Below are 22,856 nucleotides of genomic sequence, written 5' to 3'. Positions count from 1 at the left end.
CCAAATCAGCTTACCTAAGAGCCTATTGTAAGCTCTATGCCAAGGCTATTCAACTCAATTGTTCTCTGGGCCACTTTTCCAGAAAGCTTAGGACCGGTGGGCCGGACTCCTCCCTTTACTATTATTCTTAATTTGAGAACCAGCATTCTCTGAAGCGGAAATGTTTTGTTGGTCTATTTCTTGTGTCAGAAAAAAATAGCCCTGTTATGCAAAACACGAGTTTTCACTGCAGTAGACGCTGGCCTTTAGGAGATTAAAATGTCAACGCAAGGATCTGCTATTGTGTTTACACTGGTCCGTGTTCCTCTATATAACAGGAGTGCTCTCATGTATAATTTGCTGCAAAAGTCTTTCTAAGGTTTTGAACTGAACTCAGGGGCCGGTCTAGTGTCATTCCCGGGTCAGCATTGGCCACCAGTTGAAAAGGACTGCTCTATGCTATGCTCCGTAAACTACAGTAGTCACAGCTGGACTCAGTTATAATCATGTCAGTTATTTTTCGTCTTTATTCATTCATTGATTTGGTTAAAAAAATTAACATTATCTAAACGCTGTTTTGTAAATATCAATACTCAGCTGATATTGTGTTAAAGCCTGATGTTAAAAACTAAATTCCTTGCCATTTCAGCTTGCTGCTTACTGAAAACCAATCAATCATTCACAATCCCTATGTAAGACGAGCACAAATTAGTTTCTTTTTTATGCAAATAAATGAGAGTAAAAGTCTGCTTACAATGGAGCCGAAGTGAGTCGCTCTACTCTGCCTATAAAGCACTTAAAAAATATCATACATACTTACATCAACGTAATATACGTGATGTAAGTATGTATATATGTAATGCAGTAACAGGCACATTCATTATAACATGTAATATTTACCCATTGTGGTCATTTTAAGCATTCGGCGGTGCATTAATTTCATAGACGCTTCATAACGTTCATTTTTTCCTTCAACAACAACGCTGATTATTACTCATGCAGACTTCATGAGAGTCAACAAACATAATTAAAGATTACTTATTGTACAATGTCTGCTCTCACTGGGATGCCCACTCCTAGGATGTAAATATATTACCGTCAGTATATGTCCACATCATTTTACTGTTAAGGTGAGAGGCATGATTTATAATCTAGAACAGGGGTCCCCAAACTACGGCCCGCCTGAGTCCAGAATTTGGAAAAACATTTTTTTTTAATATAATTTATACATTTTTAAAATCTGTCCTTTCTAATACATTTTCAACCGCTTGTTACTCTCAGGGTCTCCTAGACGCTCAGGCAAATCATATTGTCTAAAAATGCATTTTCCCCATCAATAACGTGACATAATCGCGCCCCAGTGTCACACTTATACACACACACATACAGCCCGGCCCCCAGCCAAATTTTCTTAACCCAATGCGGCTTCCAAATCAGAAAGTTTGGGGACCCGTGATCTAGAATTAACGTTCATCAGCGAGAAAGCAGCTCACCAGTTGATGTCAATACAGCAGCTAAACTAGTTAGCGTTCTCTCATCACCGCGAAATGTAGGTCCTTAACCTTAGCGCTTATAATAACAATATCACTAATACTTGGTTAATATTCAGGTCAGGAATTGTAAATGGGGAGTATTGGTGGCGCTTTTGGGTGGTTATTTTTGGGGTTTTATGGTCAGAATAAGTGCAAGGACATCATGACTCCCATTGGTTACATTGTAAGCGGACTATTATTTATGTTTCAATCAATCAATGTTTATTTATATAGCCCTAAATCACAAGTGTCTCAAAGGGCTGTACAAGCCACAACGACATCCTCGGTACAGAGCCCACATACGGGCAAGGAAAACTCACCCCAGTGGGACGTCAATGTGAATGACTATGAGAAACCTTGGAGAGGACCGCATATGTGGGTAACCCCCCCCCCCCCTCTAAGACATATGTGTTGTTGTCTCTCATAAAGATTGTGAATTATGGGCAAAATTCTAAAAAAAGTACAGTTCCCCTTTAAGTTTGGGGTTTTATGGTCAGAATAAGTGCAAGGACGTCATGACTCCCATTGGTTACATTGTAAGCGGACTATTATTTATGTTTCAATCAATCAATGTTTATTTATATAGCCCTAAATCACAAGTGTCTCAAAGGGCTGTACAAGCCACAACGACATCCTCGGTACAGAGCCCACATACGGGCAAGGAAAACTCACCCCAGTGGGACGTCAATGTGAATGACTATGAGAAACCTTGGAGAGGACCGCATATGTGGGTAACCCCCCCCCTCTAAGACATATGTGTTGTTGTCTCTCATAAGGATTGTGAATTATGGGCAAAATTCTAAAAAAAGGACAGTTCCCCTTTAAGTTTAAGGTAATGACTGATGTGAGAGAGCAGCACTAGCAGCACTTGCTGGGGGCAGTGGTTCAAAATGCCATGTTTGGTTATCGTCAATAGTGCTTGTGTGTGTTTACTTCTCCTTGTTTTTTTTTTTGGTGTAAAGCACTCTGCGTTGCCACTTGCCTACGCATGCAAAGTGCCATATAAATAAAGCGTGATTAATTGAGAAGGGAGCACACAAAGAAGGCTCCTTGTCAATCCTGAATGCCACGGTATCTCAAGCAGCCTTGCAGAAAATGTGTATCTTGAGCACAGCCAAGCGTACATGTGTAAAATAAAGGTCAAATGTGTGCAAGTCAAACCAGTCTGCTGTATCATGCTGGTATGGTGTCACACTATTTACAAAAGGTGATGGAGCTATAGGATACGCTTTGTGTGCAGGTTTCCTTTTCCAAACGTACCGTGGCGAGCTGTACTGAATTGTATGACTTGTTGGAAAATTAAGACAGGAAATGATGGTGAGACAAAAGGACACGTCATGAAGACCTACCAGGTACATGGGGATGGAGTGGGCCGCCACAAACTTGGCCCCGTACACCAACCCATCGGTCCATCGCACTGACACGGCAGCACCCTCTGCCGGTGGGCCCAGTCGAGCACAGTCCCGGTTCTGGAGATACAGAGCGACTCGGAGTCAGTGTGGACTTTAAAAAATAAGTCACATGACGTCTGGTAAGGTACTGACCTCTATGTCCTCAGGAAAAAGGTTATCGCTGTATGAGCCGTCGTCAAACACGACCTCATAGAAGATGGCAGTGGTCAACTCTTTTACCTCGCTGTGGTAGTAACGGCGATTCCTGTATTTACAGATCACCTTCTGCCCCGCTGTCAGCGCTCTCATGGAGGCCTTATTACGCTTTGGACAAAAAGAGCACAGTTAAAGGTCGAGGCTAGACGGTACCAGTCTGTGATGACAACAATTTTTTTCTCTATTTTCTATGCTTAAAAAAGATTACAGTGGAAAGTCCCCACTAAGAAGTTGAAAAATGCAGGCACACATTTCACTTCTACATAGAAACACCTTGACAGAACCCTCGTTTGCATTTACAAAACATACGCTTGGTTTTTGCACGTTTCAGTGCAAAGTGACAGATGTCGGTCCCCAATTAGGAAAGTAAATTGCCACTGGAAAGAATCCCTATGGAGCTTTGCAGGCTGTGGCGGCAGCTTTAGAATTCACACTGCTTTTCACAGATTAATACGCCAGTGCACAAAGCTAGGATATAAACTAATTATTAGAGATGTCGGATAATGGCTTTTCTGCCGATATCCGATATTGTCCAACTCTTAATTACCGATTCCGATATCAACCAATACCGACATATATAGTCGTAGAATTAACACATTATTATGCCTAATTTTGTTGTGATGCCCCGCGGGATGCATTAAACAATGTAACAAGGTTTTCCAAAATAAATCAACTCAAGTTATGGAAAAAAGTGCCAACATGGCACTGCATTACTTTTTTTAACATGCCTCAAAACAGCAGCTTGGAATTGGGACATGCTCTCCCTGAGAGAGCATGAGGAGGTTGAGGTGGGGGGGCTGGGGCTGGGTTGAGGTGGTAGCGGGGGGTGTATATTGTAGCGTCCCGGAAGAGTTAGTGCTGCAAGGGGTTCTGGGTATTTGTTCTGTTGTGTTTATGTTGTGTTACGGTGCGGATGTTCTCCCGAAATGTGTTTGTCATTCTTGTTTAGTGTGGGTTCACAGTGTGGCGCATATTTGTAACAGTGTTAAACTTGTTTATATGGTCACCCTCAGTGTGACCTGTATGGCTGTTGACCAAGTATGCCTTGCATTCACCTGTGTGTGTGAAAAGCCGTAGATATTATGTGACTGGGCTGGCACACAAAGGCAGTGCCTTTAAGGTTTATTGGCGCTCTGTACCTCTCCCTACGTCCGTGTACAACTCCGTACAGTGGCGTTTTAAAAAGTCATACATTTTACTTTTTGAAACCGATACCGATAATTTCCGATATCACATTTTAAAGCATTTATCGGCCGATAATATCGGCAGTCCGATATAATCGGACATCTCTACTAATTATCAAATCCCCACTTTCCTACACTCTTGGTTATCCAGCTTATGATGTAACAACAACCTATCATACATTAGTTAAAAGGGCTATTTGTCTTATAATTGCCACTGTTTTCTCACAAAAAGCATGTACAGCGGAATCATGATTTACAAATCCCTCATTTTAAGAACTTTTTGATTTCTGAACCACAGACAGAATAAAAATATCCTTAGGTGTACAAACTTTGTCTCCCTGTATAAATGTTTCATTCACCCATTTTGTGCCCGGCAGCACAGGTGCTAACTGCTAATTTAGTCAGCACTGTGCTGCTGTTAGCTACTGTTCTTTGTGTGCTAGTTACCGCCATTTTCCTATGGTAACATGAATACAAAGAAAGCAATGGACAGGAGATGTGTGGTTTGAAACATTTGGAAAGTATCCACAGCGTTGTCGACACTGCTTTCCCCCGTCCCCCTTTCTTCCACTGCACGCCAAGAAGATTACCCAACAAGGTAAAGTGGATTTTATTTTTTATCCCCAACCATTGGAGCAGTGGTTCTTAACCTGGGTTTGATCGAACACACCCTACTCATCGTGTAAATACAAACTTCTCCCTATCGGCGTATTACGGATACGGCAACAGCTGACTGATTTGCAGGTGTGTAGTTTGTTGTGAGTTTATGCACTGTGTTGGTTTTGTTGTTTGAACAAGGTGATGTTCATGCATGGTTCATTTTATGCAACAGTAAAAAAACATGGTAACACTTTAGTATGGGGAACATATTCACCATTAATTAGTTGCTTATTAACATGCAAATTAGTAACATATTGGCTCTTAACTAGTCATTATTAAGTACTTATTAATGCCTTATTCGGCATGGCCTTATTGTAACCCTAACCCTCTAACCCTGACCCTAACCCAGGGGTCGGCAACCTTTACCAGTCAAAGAGCCATTTTGGCAAGTTTCACAAATTAAAGAAAATAATGGGAGCCACAAAAATTTTTTTTAAATCAAAATGAAAAACACCGCATACAAAGCTTAAATCGCTTTGTGCTATGTTAACCAGGGGTCTCAGACACACGCACCGGCACACACTTTAATATGGAAATTTGATTTTAGTGCGGCCCACGAGTTTTGAATGAATGGCGCTTGATAGCGTCATACTAGCCAACCCTCTCATTATTTCCGGGAGACTCCAGAATATCAGAGCGTGATGGCACTGCTTTTGGCGCCCTCTACAGTCTGCCCAAACAGTGTACCTGCTCGACCACATGTAGAATGCAGCTTCAGCTTGTTCATGTAAGTGACAGCAAGGCGTACTAGGTCAGCAGCCACACAGCTTACACTGACGGTAGCCGTACCGTAAAAAACAACTTTAACACTGTTACGTTACAAATATGCGCCACACTTTGAACCCACACCAAAAAAGAATGACAAACACATTTCTGGAGAACATCTGCACTGTAACACAACATAAACACAACACAACAAATACCCAGAATCCCATGCAGCACCAACTCTTCCGCTCAACCGACGCACGGAGGGGGTGTGGGGGTTGATGTGTGGGGGGGTTTGGTGGTAGCGGGGGTGTATAATCTAGACCGGAAGAGTTAGGGCTGCATGGGATTCTGGGTATTGGTTGTGTTGTGTTTATGTTGTGTTACGGTGGGATGTTCTCCAGAAATTTGTTTTTCATTCTTTTTTGGTGTGGGTTCAAAGTGTGGCGCATATTTGTAACGTAACAGTGTTAAAGTTGTTTTATAAGGTACGGCTACAGTCAGTGTAAGCTGTGTGGCTGATGACTAAGTATGCTTTGCTGTCTCCTACGTGTGCAAGTAAAAGCTACATACAACATGTGGCCGGGCTGGCACGCTATGTGTAAATGCCATAGAGGACAATTACTGCAGTGCAATTAGGGCTCGCCCCTAATTTAGTAATTAGAGTGAAAATAGGATTATATTTTCCCTGGGAGTTACCTAGGAGAGGCACTGAGATCCATAAGTCTCCTGGGAAAATCGGGGGGGTCGGCAAGTATGCAGCTGAGCCGCATCAGAGTGGTCAAAGAGCCGCATGCGGCTCCGGAGCCGCGGGTTGCCGACCCCTGCCCTAACCAAATAACTCTAAATTAAGTCTTTATCACTTAGAATATGTTCCCCTAGTGTCCAAATAACTCTAAATTAAGTATTTGTTACTTAGAATATGTTCCCCATACTAAAGTGTTACCAAAAACATAACTTTGTCTTGAATTTGGAAAAAAAATGTTTTATTTTTTTTTCACTAAAGAAGGGTTCGGTGAATGCGCATATGAAACTGGTGGGGTTCGGTACCTCCAACAAGATTAAGAACCACTGCGTTGGAGTGACCTGGCTATTAAAAGTTACAAGTTTTGTGATTTCAAACTTTGAGTGCACCACAGATCTAGTGACTGGGTGTGTGCATTTACACAGGGCAGCTGCAAATGAGGACAGTTAAACTGTTTGTTGTTTTGTCTCATTATTAAAAAGAAAGTGGATCCATCCCCCTCTTAGGCTTGTTTGATATACAGTACTGTATAATTTTTTTTAAATGGTGTTCAAAGTGTTCACTAAAATAGGGACTTTTGTCGAGACTGGAAACCTTATATATAAATGGTTGATTTACATAGGCTCGTAAGGTAAAGTTTTGTACCTGACAAGTTTCGGCTACCTTGCTTCTGCAGCCTTCATCAGATCTGATGAAGGCCTATATAAATCAACCATTTATATATATACACATCAGTAGGCTAAATGAACCTCTTCAACATAAAGAGACTGGTAACCATTTATCATGTTTACTTTGTTTCTTTTGGGGAAATTTGCCAACTATACAAACTTTTCTATTTAGAAAAGAAACCTTTGTAAATCGAGGTTCCACTGTATCTCAACAATTCTTGTTTATTTATAATGACTTTTAAAACAGTTATTCGGGAGTGTTACCTCAACTATGGGGGGAGCTTTGTGCCTCTGACATGTGATGTAGACAATGAAAGGCCAGTCGTCCGGGTGCATGAGGACGCCGGCGGCCTGAGCGCATGTTGGGTGGAATGCAGTGGAGCAGCGACCATGGGAACACTGGACACAGCAGCCAGTCACCTCCCTCTTCATCCGCTTCCTGCAGAAAACACACTTCTACCAAAGACAAAAGACCCAAACCAAGTGGGGGTGTCAAGAGGAAAGTTTTGAAGGGGTGGGGTAAAGTAATGGAATAGGAAGGAAAAGAGGGAGGAAACAAGTAGGAGAAAGATAAATAAAACAGTTTCAAAGGGAGTATTAGATGCTGGCACCAGTAAGAACACAAAAACACTGAATAGCTTCATTTTAAGTATAATCTCTGACATCATGTGTATTTATTTATAAACATGAAGAGTGACTAAGGCTCCACTGAGAGGAAAATTGAAACAAGGCCAACTATTAAAGCCAAAGTCCTGAATCCATGTCCCAAATTATTTGCTACATGACTCAGATAGAAAATAGTAAAAATATAATTCATTGCAAAAAAATATGGCAAAAAAGACAAGTAAAACACTTTGATATGACATGTAGTTTTTGAGCATGACACTCCCAAAAAGATCATCAGTCCCATCCCCCACTCTGTCAGGATTCACATGGGTTCAATTATTTAGTGACTTGCAAAAGGAAGGGACATTACTGGTGATCTACGTGTGTGGTGCATCGCAAGTGTTGTCAGTCTTACCAGTCTGAAGCGTGGGAGTGGGACTGCAGAGAGATCAATAGGACTCCGCTCAGTGATGTTGACAAAGCGAGCTTCGAGCACAGTGATGGCACACAGTACATGAACCCACCTGTCAGTCGGACAAACAAAAAGTTGAGTCCAGACAAATAGTACCAAGTCCGGGGAACAATATTGTTCAAACAAACTTACATTATACTGACAAGCAAAAGAGTCCCATCTAGTGTTGTCGTTGTAGAATACACTACAACAACTTTCATGTAAATACCAAGCACAGAATGTAAGGACATTTTTGTTTGGTCAATAACATTAATCATATGCAAATGAAAACCTGTCTATTACCCTTTTAACATGTATTTGTGGGATGAGCAGCGGCCATTTAAAAAAAAAATACCATAACTTCTCTGCCAATGCCCTGCTACAGTGGTCAGTAGGGTTCTTCTCCATGAACCCGTATGCCACGTTTAACTGATCTGAATCAGGCCTGTGCGATTAGGTAACTTCAAGATGGTCTTCCCCAAAACCAGGTGACTGGATTATTTGGAGTAAGTACTACACCATCTCCAAACATAAAGGAAAGTTCAATATAATGGATACTGTCAGAGACAGAAGTGGGCGTCCAAAGAAGACCGTTTCCTGACTTTGTCAGCACTGTAGGTTGTCTTCCACAAATTTACAGTCCAGGTTTCCTAGTCCTGACCTCAACCCCATTAAACACTTGTGGGATCATATTGGGCATGCTGTTTGTGCACAACTGTGTTGGCTGACTTGTTACAAATGCTTTTGGAAAATGTGAATGCCAACCCACAACAGTGGGGTTGTTTAGTGTGTATCGTTCACCCAGCTGCTACTGAGGGTCCTGTTAGTTACATTAACAAATTGTTAAATTGCCAATATGTCTTGTTTCTTCAAATGGAATTTATCCAATTCAAAAATGCCAAAGGATTCAATGGAAGAATAAGTTGTTTGGCATTGGCAGAGAAGATTTGTCAAATTTTTCATGGCCGTAGCCCACATATTTAGCTCTACTGCTCGTACCAAAAATGCATGTTCATTACAAATGTGGCACCATTTAAAAGGGCAATAAACAAGCTTTATAACAGTATAAGATGTATTGGCAATAAGCATTGTACAACCAAAAACATACCGAACACAACTTTCCTTACATCATGTGTTATGTTATCTTTCAGTCAAACGTTAATGAAAACATGGACATTTTAACTGCACTACATTTTAGTAATCACCAGTAAATTGCACGGTGTGAGCACATGAACACTATGAGGTCAACATCTGCGGTTAAAGAATAAAAAGCACTTTAAGTAGCGAATAAACTTCCAAACAGCTCTGCTTGTGTACAAGTCTTTTCATGGCCTCGTGCCAAAGTACATGTTAGAACCATATGAGCCATCTCGACCACTGAGAACCTCAGGGAGTGGTCTCCTGCTCGTGTCCAGAGTCAGGACCGAAACATGGTGAGGCTGCCTTTCAGTTTTCTGCTTCTAAAATCTGGAATAGTTTTACAGAAGATGTGACACAGGCCTCAACATTGGCAATGTTCAAATCCAGGCTGAAATCACTTATTTAATTGTGCATATGACAACTGAAAGTATTTGATCTACACTCTGGGTATATTTTTGAATTATGATTGTTTCATGATTTTAATATAAATTATAATTATTTTTTTGCCTTCTTGTAATTTTCTATAAAGCACTTTGAATTTGCTTTGTGTAGAAATTGTGCTCAATTAATAACCTTCCCTTGTCTTAATCGCTAATGTGTGGCAACATGACATGAAGATATGAGTAGGAAGACGACTGGCACTGAACAGCAGCTAGTTTGAATAGCCAGTGAAAACGTATGACCTTCGTTTAAGAATTTACTCACATTTGACTGAACATAAACTTTGCCTCAAACACAGCAAGTATTAACACAGAAGGCTACAGTTTTACGCTGCTGCTACACTCTTGCCTTGACTTTAACTTCAACACTTGCAGGTCTTCAAGGTCTTATACCTTAAATACAGTCAATTAAGAAAGCAAAAACAACTTTGAAATGGTATGGACTTTAAGGAGTCTCTTGGTCAATACAGCAGAAGGGATGGGAATTTTACTACATTTCCTTGATTGACTATAATGAAAAAAATAATTTTAATTTTAGAAATGGTATTTTCAAAGCATGATTTGATAATACTGCCAATAGGGTTTGTAGCTCATCTTCACATAGCTGATGTTTGTGGTAGGGTTTTTAGCCAGAAAACCAGTTGGGATTGAATCAAATCTTCTGGTTTGCTTAAATTATTTTAAAGGGAACTGCACTTTTTTGGGAAGTTTGTCTATCATTCACAAACCCTACCTAAGACAAGAACCCAGTTTTTTTTTTTTTAATTCTAAGTCGTAAAATACGACCAGTGCGAGGTGGCTAACAATGCAGCTAATGGGAGTACACATTTTCCTACAATAAAGCCCTTTAAAAAAACACCTATAAGCCGCCAACAATACTCCATTTATATCTTGGGACCTGAATATTAGCCATTAGCGATATTGTTATTAAAAATATTATTATAAAAATATAAATATAATTCACACTTATTATAAGCGCTAACGCAGACAAATTATTTTGACATATTGAGCCAGTAAGCTGGTGCATCACCTCTGAGCTGGTGAAAGTTAATTCTAGATTATAAATCATGCCTCACCTTGTAGTGGCCATAAACCGAGAATGTGGTCAACTTTGACATTCAATTTACACCTGGAGAAGGCAAGAATAGACACAAAAAGACGCTTGTTTGTGGCCATTTCTTTTTAAACCCTTAGTGAGGATTATGATTCTTCATTTAAACAGGAAGATATGAACATCCTATCAGTCGGCATCCGAGTGAGAGCAAACATTGTACAGTAAGTGATGGTTGCATTATGTTTGAAGTTTGTATATCTTGTTTAGCACTTAGCAATACGGCCTCATGATGCTTAGTGTTTGTTGTTTAAGGAGAGAACGAACGTTGTGATGAGTCTGTGAAATGAATACGCTGCCTGTGCCTAAAATGGGCAAAATATAGAAATAATACATGCTATTATGAATATGCCTGTTACTAGATTACATGTATAGTTATAACGTGTATATTTTTAGAGCGTTTTATAGGCGGAATAGAGTGACCTCCATTGGCTTCATTTCTAGCTGAGAGATAGAATGCATAAAAACAGAAACATATGTTCTTGTCTTATAAAAGGATTGTGACTGATAGACAAAAAAATTTTTTAAGTGCAGTTGCCACTGACGTATGGAAAAAAATAAAGTTTTTACCACTGTGACCTATATTTTGGATCAGTTTGTGCAAGGTGACAAAAAAACCTAAGTCATAAAGAGGAAATGTGCTGCATTGGTGGGTGCGACAAAACCAAATGATGTTGCTGAGATGACTTACTTGTCATTGTTGGCTCTCTGCAGAGCTCCACCTCTTAGAGAACACAGACAGCAATCCTGGTGCAAGAAACAAAATGTTTGTTGAAAAGGTTAACTGGAATCCAGAGCTGATAATCTACCCTTGAAGTTACACAATTATTTACATTTACATAAAACTGTAAAACATCTATATACTCCAGAAGAAAAGCTGTCCTCTGTAGTGGAAATTTGTGTTTTGCAAGTCAGGGCTATTAAATATTTGTTCCTAAAATATGTAACTGACAAAAGAAATGTCCACTGCAAAGGACACTGGTTCTCAGGAGGTTATACTGCAATTACAGAGCAAAACTTCCCTCGGAATGAGTGCATTGAACCATACATGAGACCCACACTGGAGTTCAAATGTGTGCAAATACTGGGCAATATTCCAGGATTGTTCTACAAAAGACTGACAGGAATGCTGATAACAACAGATAAGATAAATCCCACAAACAATATAAGGAACAATGTTTTGAAAAACAACCCAACACAAAGGAAGGGAACCTTCCCAGTGTCAAAATGGGAGGTCCAAAACAAAGTTTATTTTGAAGTGAGAAAAAGTCAAATGCTACGTGTTTATTGTGCTTTTTGCAACATACTGAGAACCAGCAATTCAAGGAGGTGCTCATGAAGTCAGCAGTGTTGTTTTCCTTCTTGTTTCAATATTTAGTGCATTTACAAAAAAAAAAGGTATATGGTCTGCATTTATATAGCTTTAGATGGCAACACTGGGATTACTGGGTTACAGTATTTAACAAATAGGACACAACAACCTTGCTGTGTTTTACAGCAGCTCGCCAGTGGACAAAAAAAAAAGTGTAAATAATTGAAATCCCGGTAAACAAACCTCAGAAGTGGCATCAGCTTTGCAGCGAGCACACAGCCAGTCCTTCTGTTCCACTTCTTCCTTGGATACGCCATAGCAACCTGAGCAGGAGTAGAGTCCCACACAAACATATTTGAATGGCTTTTGTTACACAGTTCTCGATCCTCTGTGTAGAGACCCTTAGCCCAACAAGGAGCTTATGCTTTTATCTTCACCCACACTTGCTTCTGTTTAATAATATTTTCACAATGAACCTCAAGTGTCTCGCAGTATAAAATAGCAGCTGACAGAAATGAAAATGTGTAAATATAAAAAAGCTTACTTGTGTGTACGCGGACGCAGCACTGAGAACAGCTGACCAGCCGGCTGGTGCCGTCCTCTGTGATATGAGGGTTGGAGAGTTGGCCCTTCCCGCTATCACTGGCCTTGGTGGTATCATTATGCGTGTTAAAACACATTTCAGGAATGAGTGGTTTGGACCAATGGTAACCTTGACGGAACACCAATGTCAAAGTGGAACTCCCATCCCTGGCCTCAGACTAAAAGAAATGTAGAATTATTGTAAAGTCATATTCCAAACATTTGAAAGTCAGCCTGTGAAACGCATCCATATTCCGATCATACAAGATTAACCACAAACAAAGTTTCTAAGCATGCAGTTTAGGTCCACACACACTGTATTTTTATATCTCAAATATCTTTCAAATACCCCTTCAAGTTGTCTGACAATATTTGTCCACACAATTTAAACATCTTGAAGACAAACTTGACCAAATGTAGGTATCCCATTGGAATTAAAATGCAGCCACTTTGTTATCAAGCATGCACACATTTTCATAGCAAATTTGTTGTAATAAATACAAGTGTCTTGCTCAAGGACACAACGGACGTGACAAGGTTGGTAGAAGGTGGGGATTGAACCAGGAACCCTCAGGTTGCTGGCACAGCCAGTCTCCCAACCGTGCCACGCTGTCCCGTATTCTCCGTATTGTATTCAAAGCATCAACCTGATTTTGACCTGGAAACAAGAATAGAAGATTTGTGCCAGGAGACAGAATTGTCTCAGGAATGTCACGAGGCTCAAACCTGGGGATGGATATAGAAAAATATATGCTGCCTTGAAGGTCCCAATGAGTGGCCTCCATCATCCGTAAATGAAAGATGTTTATAACTACCAGGACTTCCTAGAGCGGGATGTCCGCCTGAACTGAACTATCGAGGGAGAAGGGCCTTAGTCAGAGAGGTGACCAAGAAGCCTATGGTCACTCTGTCAGATCTACAGCATTACTTCCCTTACCGCGCGGATTCGTGAGATCTTGTAAAAGTCTGCGCTGTTTCGCTGCACGACGGAGCCAAAACAGAACGCCGGTGGGGATTTCCCAACTGTGGATGGCGGTGCTGTTCTGTGGCGGTTTCGCTCAGCAGCCATTCTGCATCCACCGGATTCACACCATGTGATTTATTAGTTTTTTTATTTTAATACAATTGCAAAAATCTTTAGTAAAAATGTTTTCACATTGTCATTATGGGGTATAGTGTGTGGAGTTTTGAAGACGAAAATGAATTTATTCCATTTTGGATTAAGGTGGTAACATAACAAAATGTGGAAAAAGTGAAGCGCATCACTTTCCGGATGCACTGTAAGTGCGCACACCGTGTGATCATAGACTAAATAAAACCCCGACACTGACTTTATCATCGACAGGTCAAAATAGAAGATACATTTCTGAAACCTGATTTAAAAGTTGTCACTATTTCGTGGTATTAGTGTACTCATATTAACTCAGATTTAAGGGAAAAATGTGTAAAGGGAATTCCTGTAACATTAAACCAAAGTTATTTTCAAAACTCACGCCTCATTTGGTCACATGACAGATAAGCCTAAAAATAAGCAGACTCTTCAATTTCATGTCAAATGGGAGCTTAGACTTATAAAGATACAGTTTAATGGTCAGTCTGCTGGGCATTGCTGCCTGACACACCGCTGCCCGTGTTCTAACAAGTTGTGCAAACCCATCAAGTTGTGCATCCCCCCGCTGCTGTGTATGTGTATATCATGGAAACCTGTTTTAAATGTTTTAAGAGTGTGCAATTTACTTGAATATGTAGCTAACTGATGGCCTAGTACATAATGCTATATACGTTGATTTGACATGTTTACATAAATATCATAGCCAAATAAATCGTTACTGTCATGGTTTAATAGATTGTCCATCCATCCATTTTCTACCGCTTGTCCCTTTTGCAGTTGCGGGGGGGTGCTGGAGCCTATCTCAGCTGCATTCGGGCGGAAGGCGGGGTACAACCTGGACAAGTCGCCACCTCATCGCAGGGCCAACACAGATAGACAGACAACATTCACACTCACATTCACACACTAGGGCCAATTTAGTGTTGCCAATCAACCTATCCCCAGGTGCATGTCTTTGGAGGTGGGAGGAAGCCAGAGTACCCGGAGGGAACCCACGCAGTCAAGGGGAGAACGTGCATACTCCACACAGAAAGATCCTGAAAACATTCTTCTTAGATAGCTAAATACACTAATAGTTGGATTTACTCTACTCACATTAAATATTCCTTCAAAAAGGTATGCATAGTTAAAACATTTAAAAAAGGTGTCCTAACAGTTCAATGCACATGTGCTCATTGTTATTATACACACGCACAGTTGTGTTATGTAGCAAAAATTGATAGGAATGCACACCTTGTCAGAACACCGGTGCCAATATTGTTTTTATATTCTAGGGATGAATCAGTGTTCCATGACAAGGGAAATGGTGAAATGATGGATCTCACCTGATGGTGAGTGTGGAAAAGCAGGCATATGGAGCAGTAAGGAGCCTGTTCACCCATTCTCTTGTTGTACTCCCACTCCACCTGGGGGTTTATAGGCCGACACTGCCACAGTTGCTTGAGCGGCTTTGCCCATTCCTCTTTCTCCTCTTGCTCAATTTCCTTATCGACATATAGCTCTATAGGACCAAAGACATTGGAGATGAGGTGTGGAAAAGAGATATACAAACAGAGAAATAATCATTTAGGATTAAGCAGGTAACTTAGATTTTAAATGAATAGAATTTAATCATTAATTTTTGCTCACCATCCTCGCTGTATATCTCTCTGAAGAGAGGGTGGTGGCGTGGAAGCTTCCTGAGCTGGGCATGCTGCTGTTGCTTGCTGTTGACTGACATGCGGTAGGACTGTTCTTCTGACACCTAGTGGTAATAAAGAATACTTAGCAAGACAGTACTTTCCTCGGCACAAAAAAAATGGATGGGACACACTGGCTAAGCTACACAGTCAAGAAGAACAGCCCAGCAAAACTGCTTATAAACCATTACTATGAGCTTTGTGCTGGTATTAATTTATATAAAAAATATATATCTTAGTACTTACATAATAATCCTCAGCCCTCACTTTTACTTGCATTGGCTGTTTGACTGGAATCGTGCTTTTCAATATGACAATGCCACCATCTGTGAGAGGGCATTGGCTATCCTGTTTGGAACAGGATGATTACAATTCAACATTACTGACAAATTAGTCATTGTGTTTCTTGCCATGCTCGTCAATTAGTAATTATGCCATGCTGGAGAGATGAACAGGATAGAGCTAGCACAGAACCGTCATAATCTATTTTGTCAAGACAAGATTAGTAGATTACATTCATTTTTCTTGTTTGAAAAGCGTCGCTAAAGCAGTTTTAGTTGATTTGTTTGCCATGCAAGCCACAAGGAAAAAAAAATGGACTGCAATTGTTGTTGTATGCGGTTGTCCTAAATGATATTTCAGTAAGAATTAAATCAAAATACATACCTTTCTTTCATGTATTTTGTTGATCTCAGTGTATTGCGGTATACTGTTAGGCTCATCTTTGGCCTTCACCACTGCATCCTGAACAGCAACAGTAACTGAAACACTGTGTTTGTTCGCATCTTGGTCATTTTCCACAGACCGTTCAGTTACACTGGTGAGAAACACTGTAGATTCTAGCCTTGGTTCAATGTTTCCACTGCCCGGTGACTGAGATGCAGACTGGACTTGTGTGTGTGACGGCATGGTGCCTCCGATCACAAGAAGAGGGGGCTGATGCTCTTTGGCGTAGCTGTGCACCTGCAGCTGGGTAGGAAGCTGCTGTTTTTCCCGGGGATACGTGTGCACTTTCAAGATATCATTTTGAGTGACTGTCCGATGAAATAGCAAGCTGGCCACACCCATTTTACGGACAGGCTGCGCCGCTGCAGGTGACAGATGACTGTTTTGAGGCTGGGAAGGAAAGGCAGGCGAACGAGTCTTGGAGTACTGAGGCGACCGGACCGCGTTTCTGTGAAACGGATCCATCAAAGTGAGCTTGGTTGGTGTGACGACCAACTTCGGTGGGCCTGTTAATAAAATCAGTGTTATTAGTATTTAATCAGTCATAAATAAAAATAAGAAGTTCAAATGAATGCCTTTAGAAACGTGAAAGAAAAGTTTGTCATATGTAAACTACGCTTCTAAGACCATGTACAGGTGGTAAGGAGATGTTACCTTTATTTCTCTTCCCATCTTGCGGCATAGTACGTGGTGGCAAAAGGTTTAGCCTGGGGCGCTTCGCATACAGCACCATTTCCCCGTTTTCGTCTTCCTCATCTTTGGGGACAACCTCCTTGGGCAGCTCCAGACACACCCTGTGTCTCTTGGTCTCAATTCTTTGAGGAGGGCTGAAGATAGTTAACATTTAGACATTTAAAGAAGTTGACACACTTGGAAGGAGCTGGTAATGGCAACAAAAAGGTGGAATATAGCCACACCTTTTTGTTGCAAGGTTTGGCTATGTCCCACCTTGTGCAGCCCTTTGATACACTTGTGATAAAGGGCTATATGAATACATTTTGATTGATTGATTAATACCAGACAACTCTGGTCACGCCGCGCTCATTAAATATGCATGGTGGTCAAACTAATGGGTAATAGGCGGCATTTTGCCTTTCTCAAGAAAAATGCCCTATGCTTGGTTGTTTTCGGCTGTACGAACCGTTCAAATCGCAAAAAAGTTTCTTCAGAGTTCCTCGAGAGGTAATCAAGAAGGGCGGAAGAGTGCAATATTTTACAAAACAATGATGAAAAAAGTAGCACGTACTGCAGTCCTGGTGAATACTTTGTTAAAGTTTTGTTTGATATACTTTTAACGTTTACTGTTTCCCATTTAAGTACTATCTTGATATCATCTGTGTTTATTAAAACACATTTTTGCTACGAGGGCCAACTCGGTGGGTCTAAATAAAAGAAAGCAAATGTGAGCAAAACCTAAAAGAATAAGCATTTACCAAAGGCAGCAATCATAAATGAAGTTTCCAGCAAATACAAAGTTGACATCTATAGTTGTATTTTGATAAAGACGAGGAAAAACACGCATACTCTGTGTGCAACAGCAACAACAAACATGGCAGTAGATGTAAAGTTAAATCATTAATGCAACATAAATTCAGCAAAAACTATGCATATTTATCTGGGAAAGTCTTAATAATTTGCTTGACCCAGCCACACAAATAAATTGCTGACCTCCATGCTTTTCCAAGTTTTCATGTTTTGTCGTGTAGAATGACGTCTGGAGCATAAGGTAGTAGATGTCTGGGAACGCTATCGACTGAAAATATTTGATATCACTCAACAAATCTTTTTTTTAAAAATCAAGTATAGAGATCTATTACATTGCATAGTTAGATTTTTATACTCGTATCTGCTTTTTGCAAAAAGATCTAAGCCAACACTATACAAATTAAACTTGGAAGTACTTAAGAAGTCAGTGTAGAGTAATATAGATTTACTGTCTATTGAAAATAACCTAACGCACAGTCATAATAGTCAAGTGAGTATGAAGTTAATTGTGTCTTCCCTACAGTTAACGATGGTGGTCTTAACGTCATAGTCTGAGCTGCATTTCATTAAAAGAAAAAAACCTCCACTACTACATATGCAGAGAGATCGGCTTGTACAAAATAGTACCTTTACTATTGCAAAATACTACACAAACTTACACAAAACTAAACATCAAAGGATCATCAACTTTAAAAACTATCTTTTTAATGTTGTGAACCCCAAATAACAGAGACAACCAATCAACCGCATGTGACAAACAGAACCACCCTCACTACTGCCTTATGAGGGGATCAAAATAAATATTTTATACATCCACAAAAAACATTTCAGCTCAAAAACACAAAAAATGCTTTGGAAGCTCACGCACACCCAAAATAGACGTTTTGCCCATGCCCCCCATAACTGGACGATTTATTCTGTCTGTCTTAGCAGCAAAAACAACGATAGCAGTCCAGACATAAAAAGTATACACAGAAATTAGCAGGACATTCGGCTCACCTCACTACAAATAGCTGGATCAGGATATGCCGGTAACAGTGCGTTCGCTTATGCTCTAGTTGTTTTTTGTGTTAAATTAGCATAAGGCCAGTGATGATAGTGGCAGTGCTAAGAAACGTGCAGGCAATCTAGATGGAAACAAAGTTTGTCATAGTCAGAAAACAAATCACTTAGTAACTACACATCCTCCTGTCCTGCTCTCATCAGTGCAGTCATATATGGAGGAAAGTTGATGACAATTCAAAGGGCCCACAGTTCCACACAGACAGGCAATGAATGGGGTAGAGGGGCCAACACAGATATTCTTTTAGGGGGCCCAGAATTCCTAGCAACTGCCATGCCTCTCATCCATCACTTCAAAGTAAATGTGTTTAGGTATGAAGGACCGTACGCTACTGTAACTGTGATTTAGATTTGTTTTTTGTAAATAATAGCGCAGAGATAAGGGAACAGCGATAAAAACAAACAATAGAAAAACGGCTAAACAATAACTTACGAACAATTCATAATATGAACAGACTTCTGGAATGTAACTAGGTCATAAGTAGGGAAGTTTATTTACTTAATTCTGTGAGATACTGTATATATGAGGAGTACATGTGGAATAGACAAAGAATATCTTAAATAACATTACTAAGAAGTGTTCAAGAATACATTCACGGTATGTGACATACCTTTTCCGCACGCCATCATCATGACCGCTCTCCGTGCAGCAATTACTACTATTGCTGGTGACATTAAAGGAGTCACCCAAGAACTCCTTAGCCTCTGGAGTGGGCTGTGAGTGGTCAATGGCCACGGTGTCTCGCCCTGCCAGCCACTGTTCATAGCGATCTGGCTGGAATTTCTTGACGAATACACCCATTGAAATCTTTACCATGTCCTTACGGCATGAGCACTAATAGGGGAAAGAACACGATTTCAGTGGTTATGATGATGCAATTATTTATCTACATCAATCCAGACATAATTATGAGGCTAAACAACAATGGAGAACAATATGGTAATTTATGTTTAAGTTAGGTTTATTATTAAATAGTGGTTTTAAACAAAATCCTAAAGTGCAAATTAATATCGTCAAACTATTCTCACCAAATGTGCTTGCTTGCCATACTCTATCCATCGCTCAGTGGCAAAGTTGGTGGATTCCGCACAGTTGAAACCATGGTTGAAGCCAGCATGATAAGCATACGGAAAGGTAATCATGAACTCGCCAGCATCTTGAGTAATCTAACAGAGGAGAAATAATGACCACAAAAAAAATGAATGCAATGAATAACTAAGCACTCTGGAAAGTTAAATGAGCTATGAATACCTTTTCAAATGGAATGCCATATTTCTTCAGTATTGAAGGGGATATCAGGGTCATCTTGTGCCTCAAAAAAGCTTCACAAGATTGAGCACTACCAGAAAAGAAACCTACAACAGAGATGCTGGATCACTTACAACTATAAACTATATACAAAAAGTTAGGGATATTAAGCTTTTGAATAACATTTCCAAATGAATCTATAAACAACTACAGCACAATTTTTTACAGGTGAACTTAAAGCGGCTGTTTGCAACTTGCTCAAAGTTACATTTAAAAAAAATAAAAAAAATAAAATTAAAAAAAAAATATATATATATATATATATATATATATATATATATCGTAATTTCCGGACTATAAGCCGCTACTTTTTCCCCTCGTTCTGGTCCCTGCGGCTTATACAACGGTGCGGCTTATTTACAGCCTGTTCTTCTCCGACACCGACGAAGAGGATTTCGGTGGTTTTAGTATGCAGGAGGAAGACGATGACACAATGATTAAGGACTGACTTTTCATATACCAGTAGGCTGGTTATTTTGATAACGTACAGGCGAGCACTTTGTATTACTTTGCACTGTTGTATTATTTGTACTCTGCACGAATGCTGTTCGCCATGTCAAAGATGTGAAAGTTTGATTGAATGATTGAAAGATTTATTGTTAATAAATGGGACGCTTTGCGTTCCCAAACAGTCATCTCTGTCCCGACAATCCCCTCCGTGGTAGCAGGAATCCCTATATACTACAGTAATTACACATCAAAACCCTGCGGCTTATAGTCGGGTGCGGCTTATATATGGAGCAATCTGTATTTTCCCCTAAATTTAGCTGGTGCGGCTTATAGTCAGGTGCGGCTTATAGTCCGGAAATTCCGGTGTGTATATATATATATATATATATATATATATATACACATACATACATATATAATAACACCATTGGCAAGCTTTTTATCATTCGTGGTTTAACTGAACTCGCACGCACGCACGCACGCACGCACGCACACACGCACACACGCACACACGCACACACACACACACACACACACACACACACACACACACACACACACACACAGATACATCTGTGTGTGTATATATACACACACACACAAATATACACACATTTTTATGTATGTATATATATTAATATATATATATACAAACATTATATATACACACACATACTGTATGTATTAATGATTATATATATATATACACACACACACACACATATATAGACACAGTATATATACATAATATATATACATACACACACATAAAATGTATATATATATATATATACACACACATACATTCATATACAAACCCCGTTTCCATATGAGTTGGGAAATTGTGTTAGATGTAAATATAAACGGAATACAATGATTTGCAAATCATTTTCAACCCATATTCAGTTGAATATGCTACAAAGACAACATATTTGATGTTCAAACTGATAAACATTTTTTTTTTGCAAATAATCATTAACTTTAGAATTTGATGCCAGCAACACGTGACAAAGAAGTTGGGAAAGGTGGCAATAAATACTGATAAAGTTGAGGAATGCTCATCAAACACTTATTTGGAACATCCCACAGGTGAACAGGCAAATTGGGAACAGGTGGGTGCCATGATTGGGTATAAAAGTAGATTCCATGAAATGCTCAGTCATTCACAAACAAGGATGGGGCGAGGGTCACCACTTTGTCAACAAATGCGTGAGCAAATTGTTGAACAGTTTAAGAAAAACCTTTCTCAACCAGCTATTGCAAGGAATTTAGGGATTTCACCATCTACGGTCCGTAATATCATCAAAGGGTTCAGAGAATCCGGAGAAATCACTGCACATAAGCAGCTAAGCCCGTGACCTTCTATCCCTAAGGCTGCACTGCATCAAAAAGGGACATCAGTGTGTAAAGGATATCACCACATGGGCTCAGGAACACTTCAGAAACCCACTGTCAATAACTACAGTTGGTCGCTACATCTGTAAGTGCAAGTTAAAACTCTCCTATGCAAGGCGAAAACCATATATCAACAACTCCCAGAAACGCCGTCGGCTTCGCTGGGCCTGAGCTCATCTAAGATGGACTGATACAAAGTGGAAAAGTGTTCTGTGGTCTGACGAGTCCACATTTCAAATTGTTTTTGGAAACTGTGTACGTCGTGTGTATTAGTGCCCAAGACATGGGTAACTTACACATCTGTGAAGGCGCCATTAATGCTGAAAGGTACATACAGGTTTGGAGCAACATATGTTGCCATCCAAGCAACAATATCATGGACGCCCCTGCTTATTTCAGCAAGACAATGCCAAGCCACGTGTTACATCAACGTGGCTTCATAGTAAAAGAGTGCGGGTACTAGACTGGCCTGCCTGTAGTCCAGACCTGTCTCCCATTGAAAATGTGTGGCGCATTATGAAGCCTAAAATACCACAACGGAGACCCCCGGACTGTTGAACAACTTAAGCTGTACATCAAGCAAGAATGGGAAAGAATTCCACCTGAGAAGCTTCAAAAATGTGTCTTTTCAGTTTACTCATGTTTACTGAGTGTTGTTAAAAGGAAAAGCCATGTAACACAGTGGTGAACATGCCCTTTCCCAACTACTTTGGCACGTGTTGCAGCCATGAAATTCTAAGTTAATTATTATTTGCAAAAAAAACCAACAAAGTTTAAGAGTTTGAACATCAAATATGTTGTCTTTGTAGTGCATTCAATTGAATATGGGTTGAAAAGGATTTGCATATCATTGTATTCCGTTTATATTTACATCTAACACAATTTCCCAACTCATATGGAAACGGGGTTTGTATATA

The 22,856-nt window shown here is 40.0% G+C and overlaps 1 protein-coding gene across 1 annotated transcript in view; it reads right to left on the bottom strand.

Annotated features, from left to right (window-relative positions):
* The window catches only part of kdm4ab (lysine (K)-specific demethylase 4A, genome duplicate b), a 50,542-nt gene that overhangs the window by 13,346 nt on the left and 14,340 nt on the right, over positions 1-22,856 (bottom strand). Inside the window, exons 7-21 of the mRNA XM_062022254.1 lie at positions 20,038-20,141; positions 19,815-19,952; positions 19,397-19,620; positions 16,893-17,065; positions 16,179-16,744; positions 15,759-15,860; positions 15,463-15,577; positions 15,159-15,334; positions 12,685-12,901; positions 12,384-12,463; positions 11,520-11,575; positions 8,102-8,210; positions 7,345-7,536; positions 3,056-3,226; positions 2,861-2,980 (exon numbers count right to left, since the gene is read on the bottom strand). Of these exons, the coding sequence (XP_061878238.1) occupies positions 2,861-2,980; positions 3,056-3,226; positions 7,345-7,536; positions 8,102-8,210; positions 11,520-11,575; positions 12,384-12,463; positions 12,685-12,901; positions 15,159-15,334; positions 15,463-15,577; positions 15,759-15,860; positions 16,179-16,744; positions 16,893-17,065; positions 19,397-19,620; positions 19,815-19,952; positions 20,038-20,141 (2,543 nt within the window). The remainder of the gene's footprint in view (positions 1-2,860; positions 2,981-3,055; positions 3,227-7,344; positions 7,537-8,101; positions 8,211-11,519; positions 11,576-12,383; positions 12,464-12,684; positions 12,902-15,158; positions 15,335-15,462; positions 15,578-15,758; positions 15,861-16,178; positions 16,745-16,892; positions 17,066-19,396; positions 19,621-19,814; positions 19,953-20,037; positions 20,142-22,856) is intronic.

Source organism: Entelurus aequoreus, linkage group LG16, assembly GCF_033978785.1.
Source record: "Entelurus aequoreus isolate RoL-2023_Sb linkage group LG16, RoL_Eaeq_v1.1, whole genome shotgun sequence".
NCBI lineage: Eukaryota > Metazoa > Chordata > Actinopteri > Syngnathiformes > Syngnathidae > Entelurus > Entelurus aequoreus.
The sequence above is the reverse complement of the archived record's forward strand: the minus strand, read 5'-3'. Positions and strand labels throughout refer to the sequence as shown.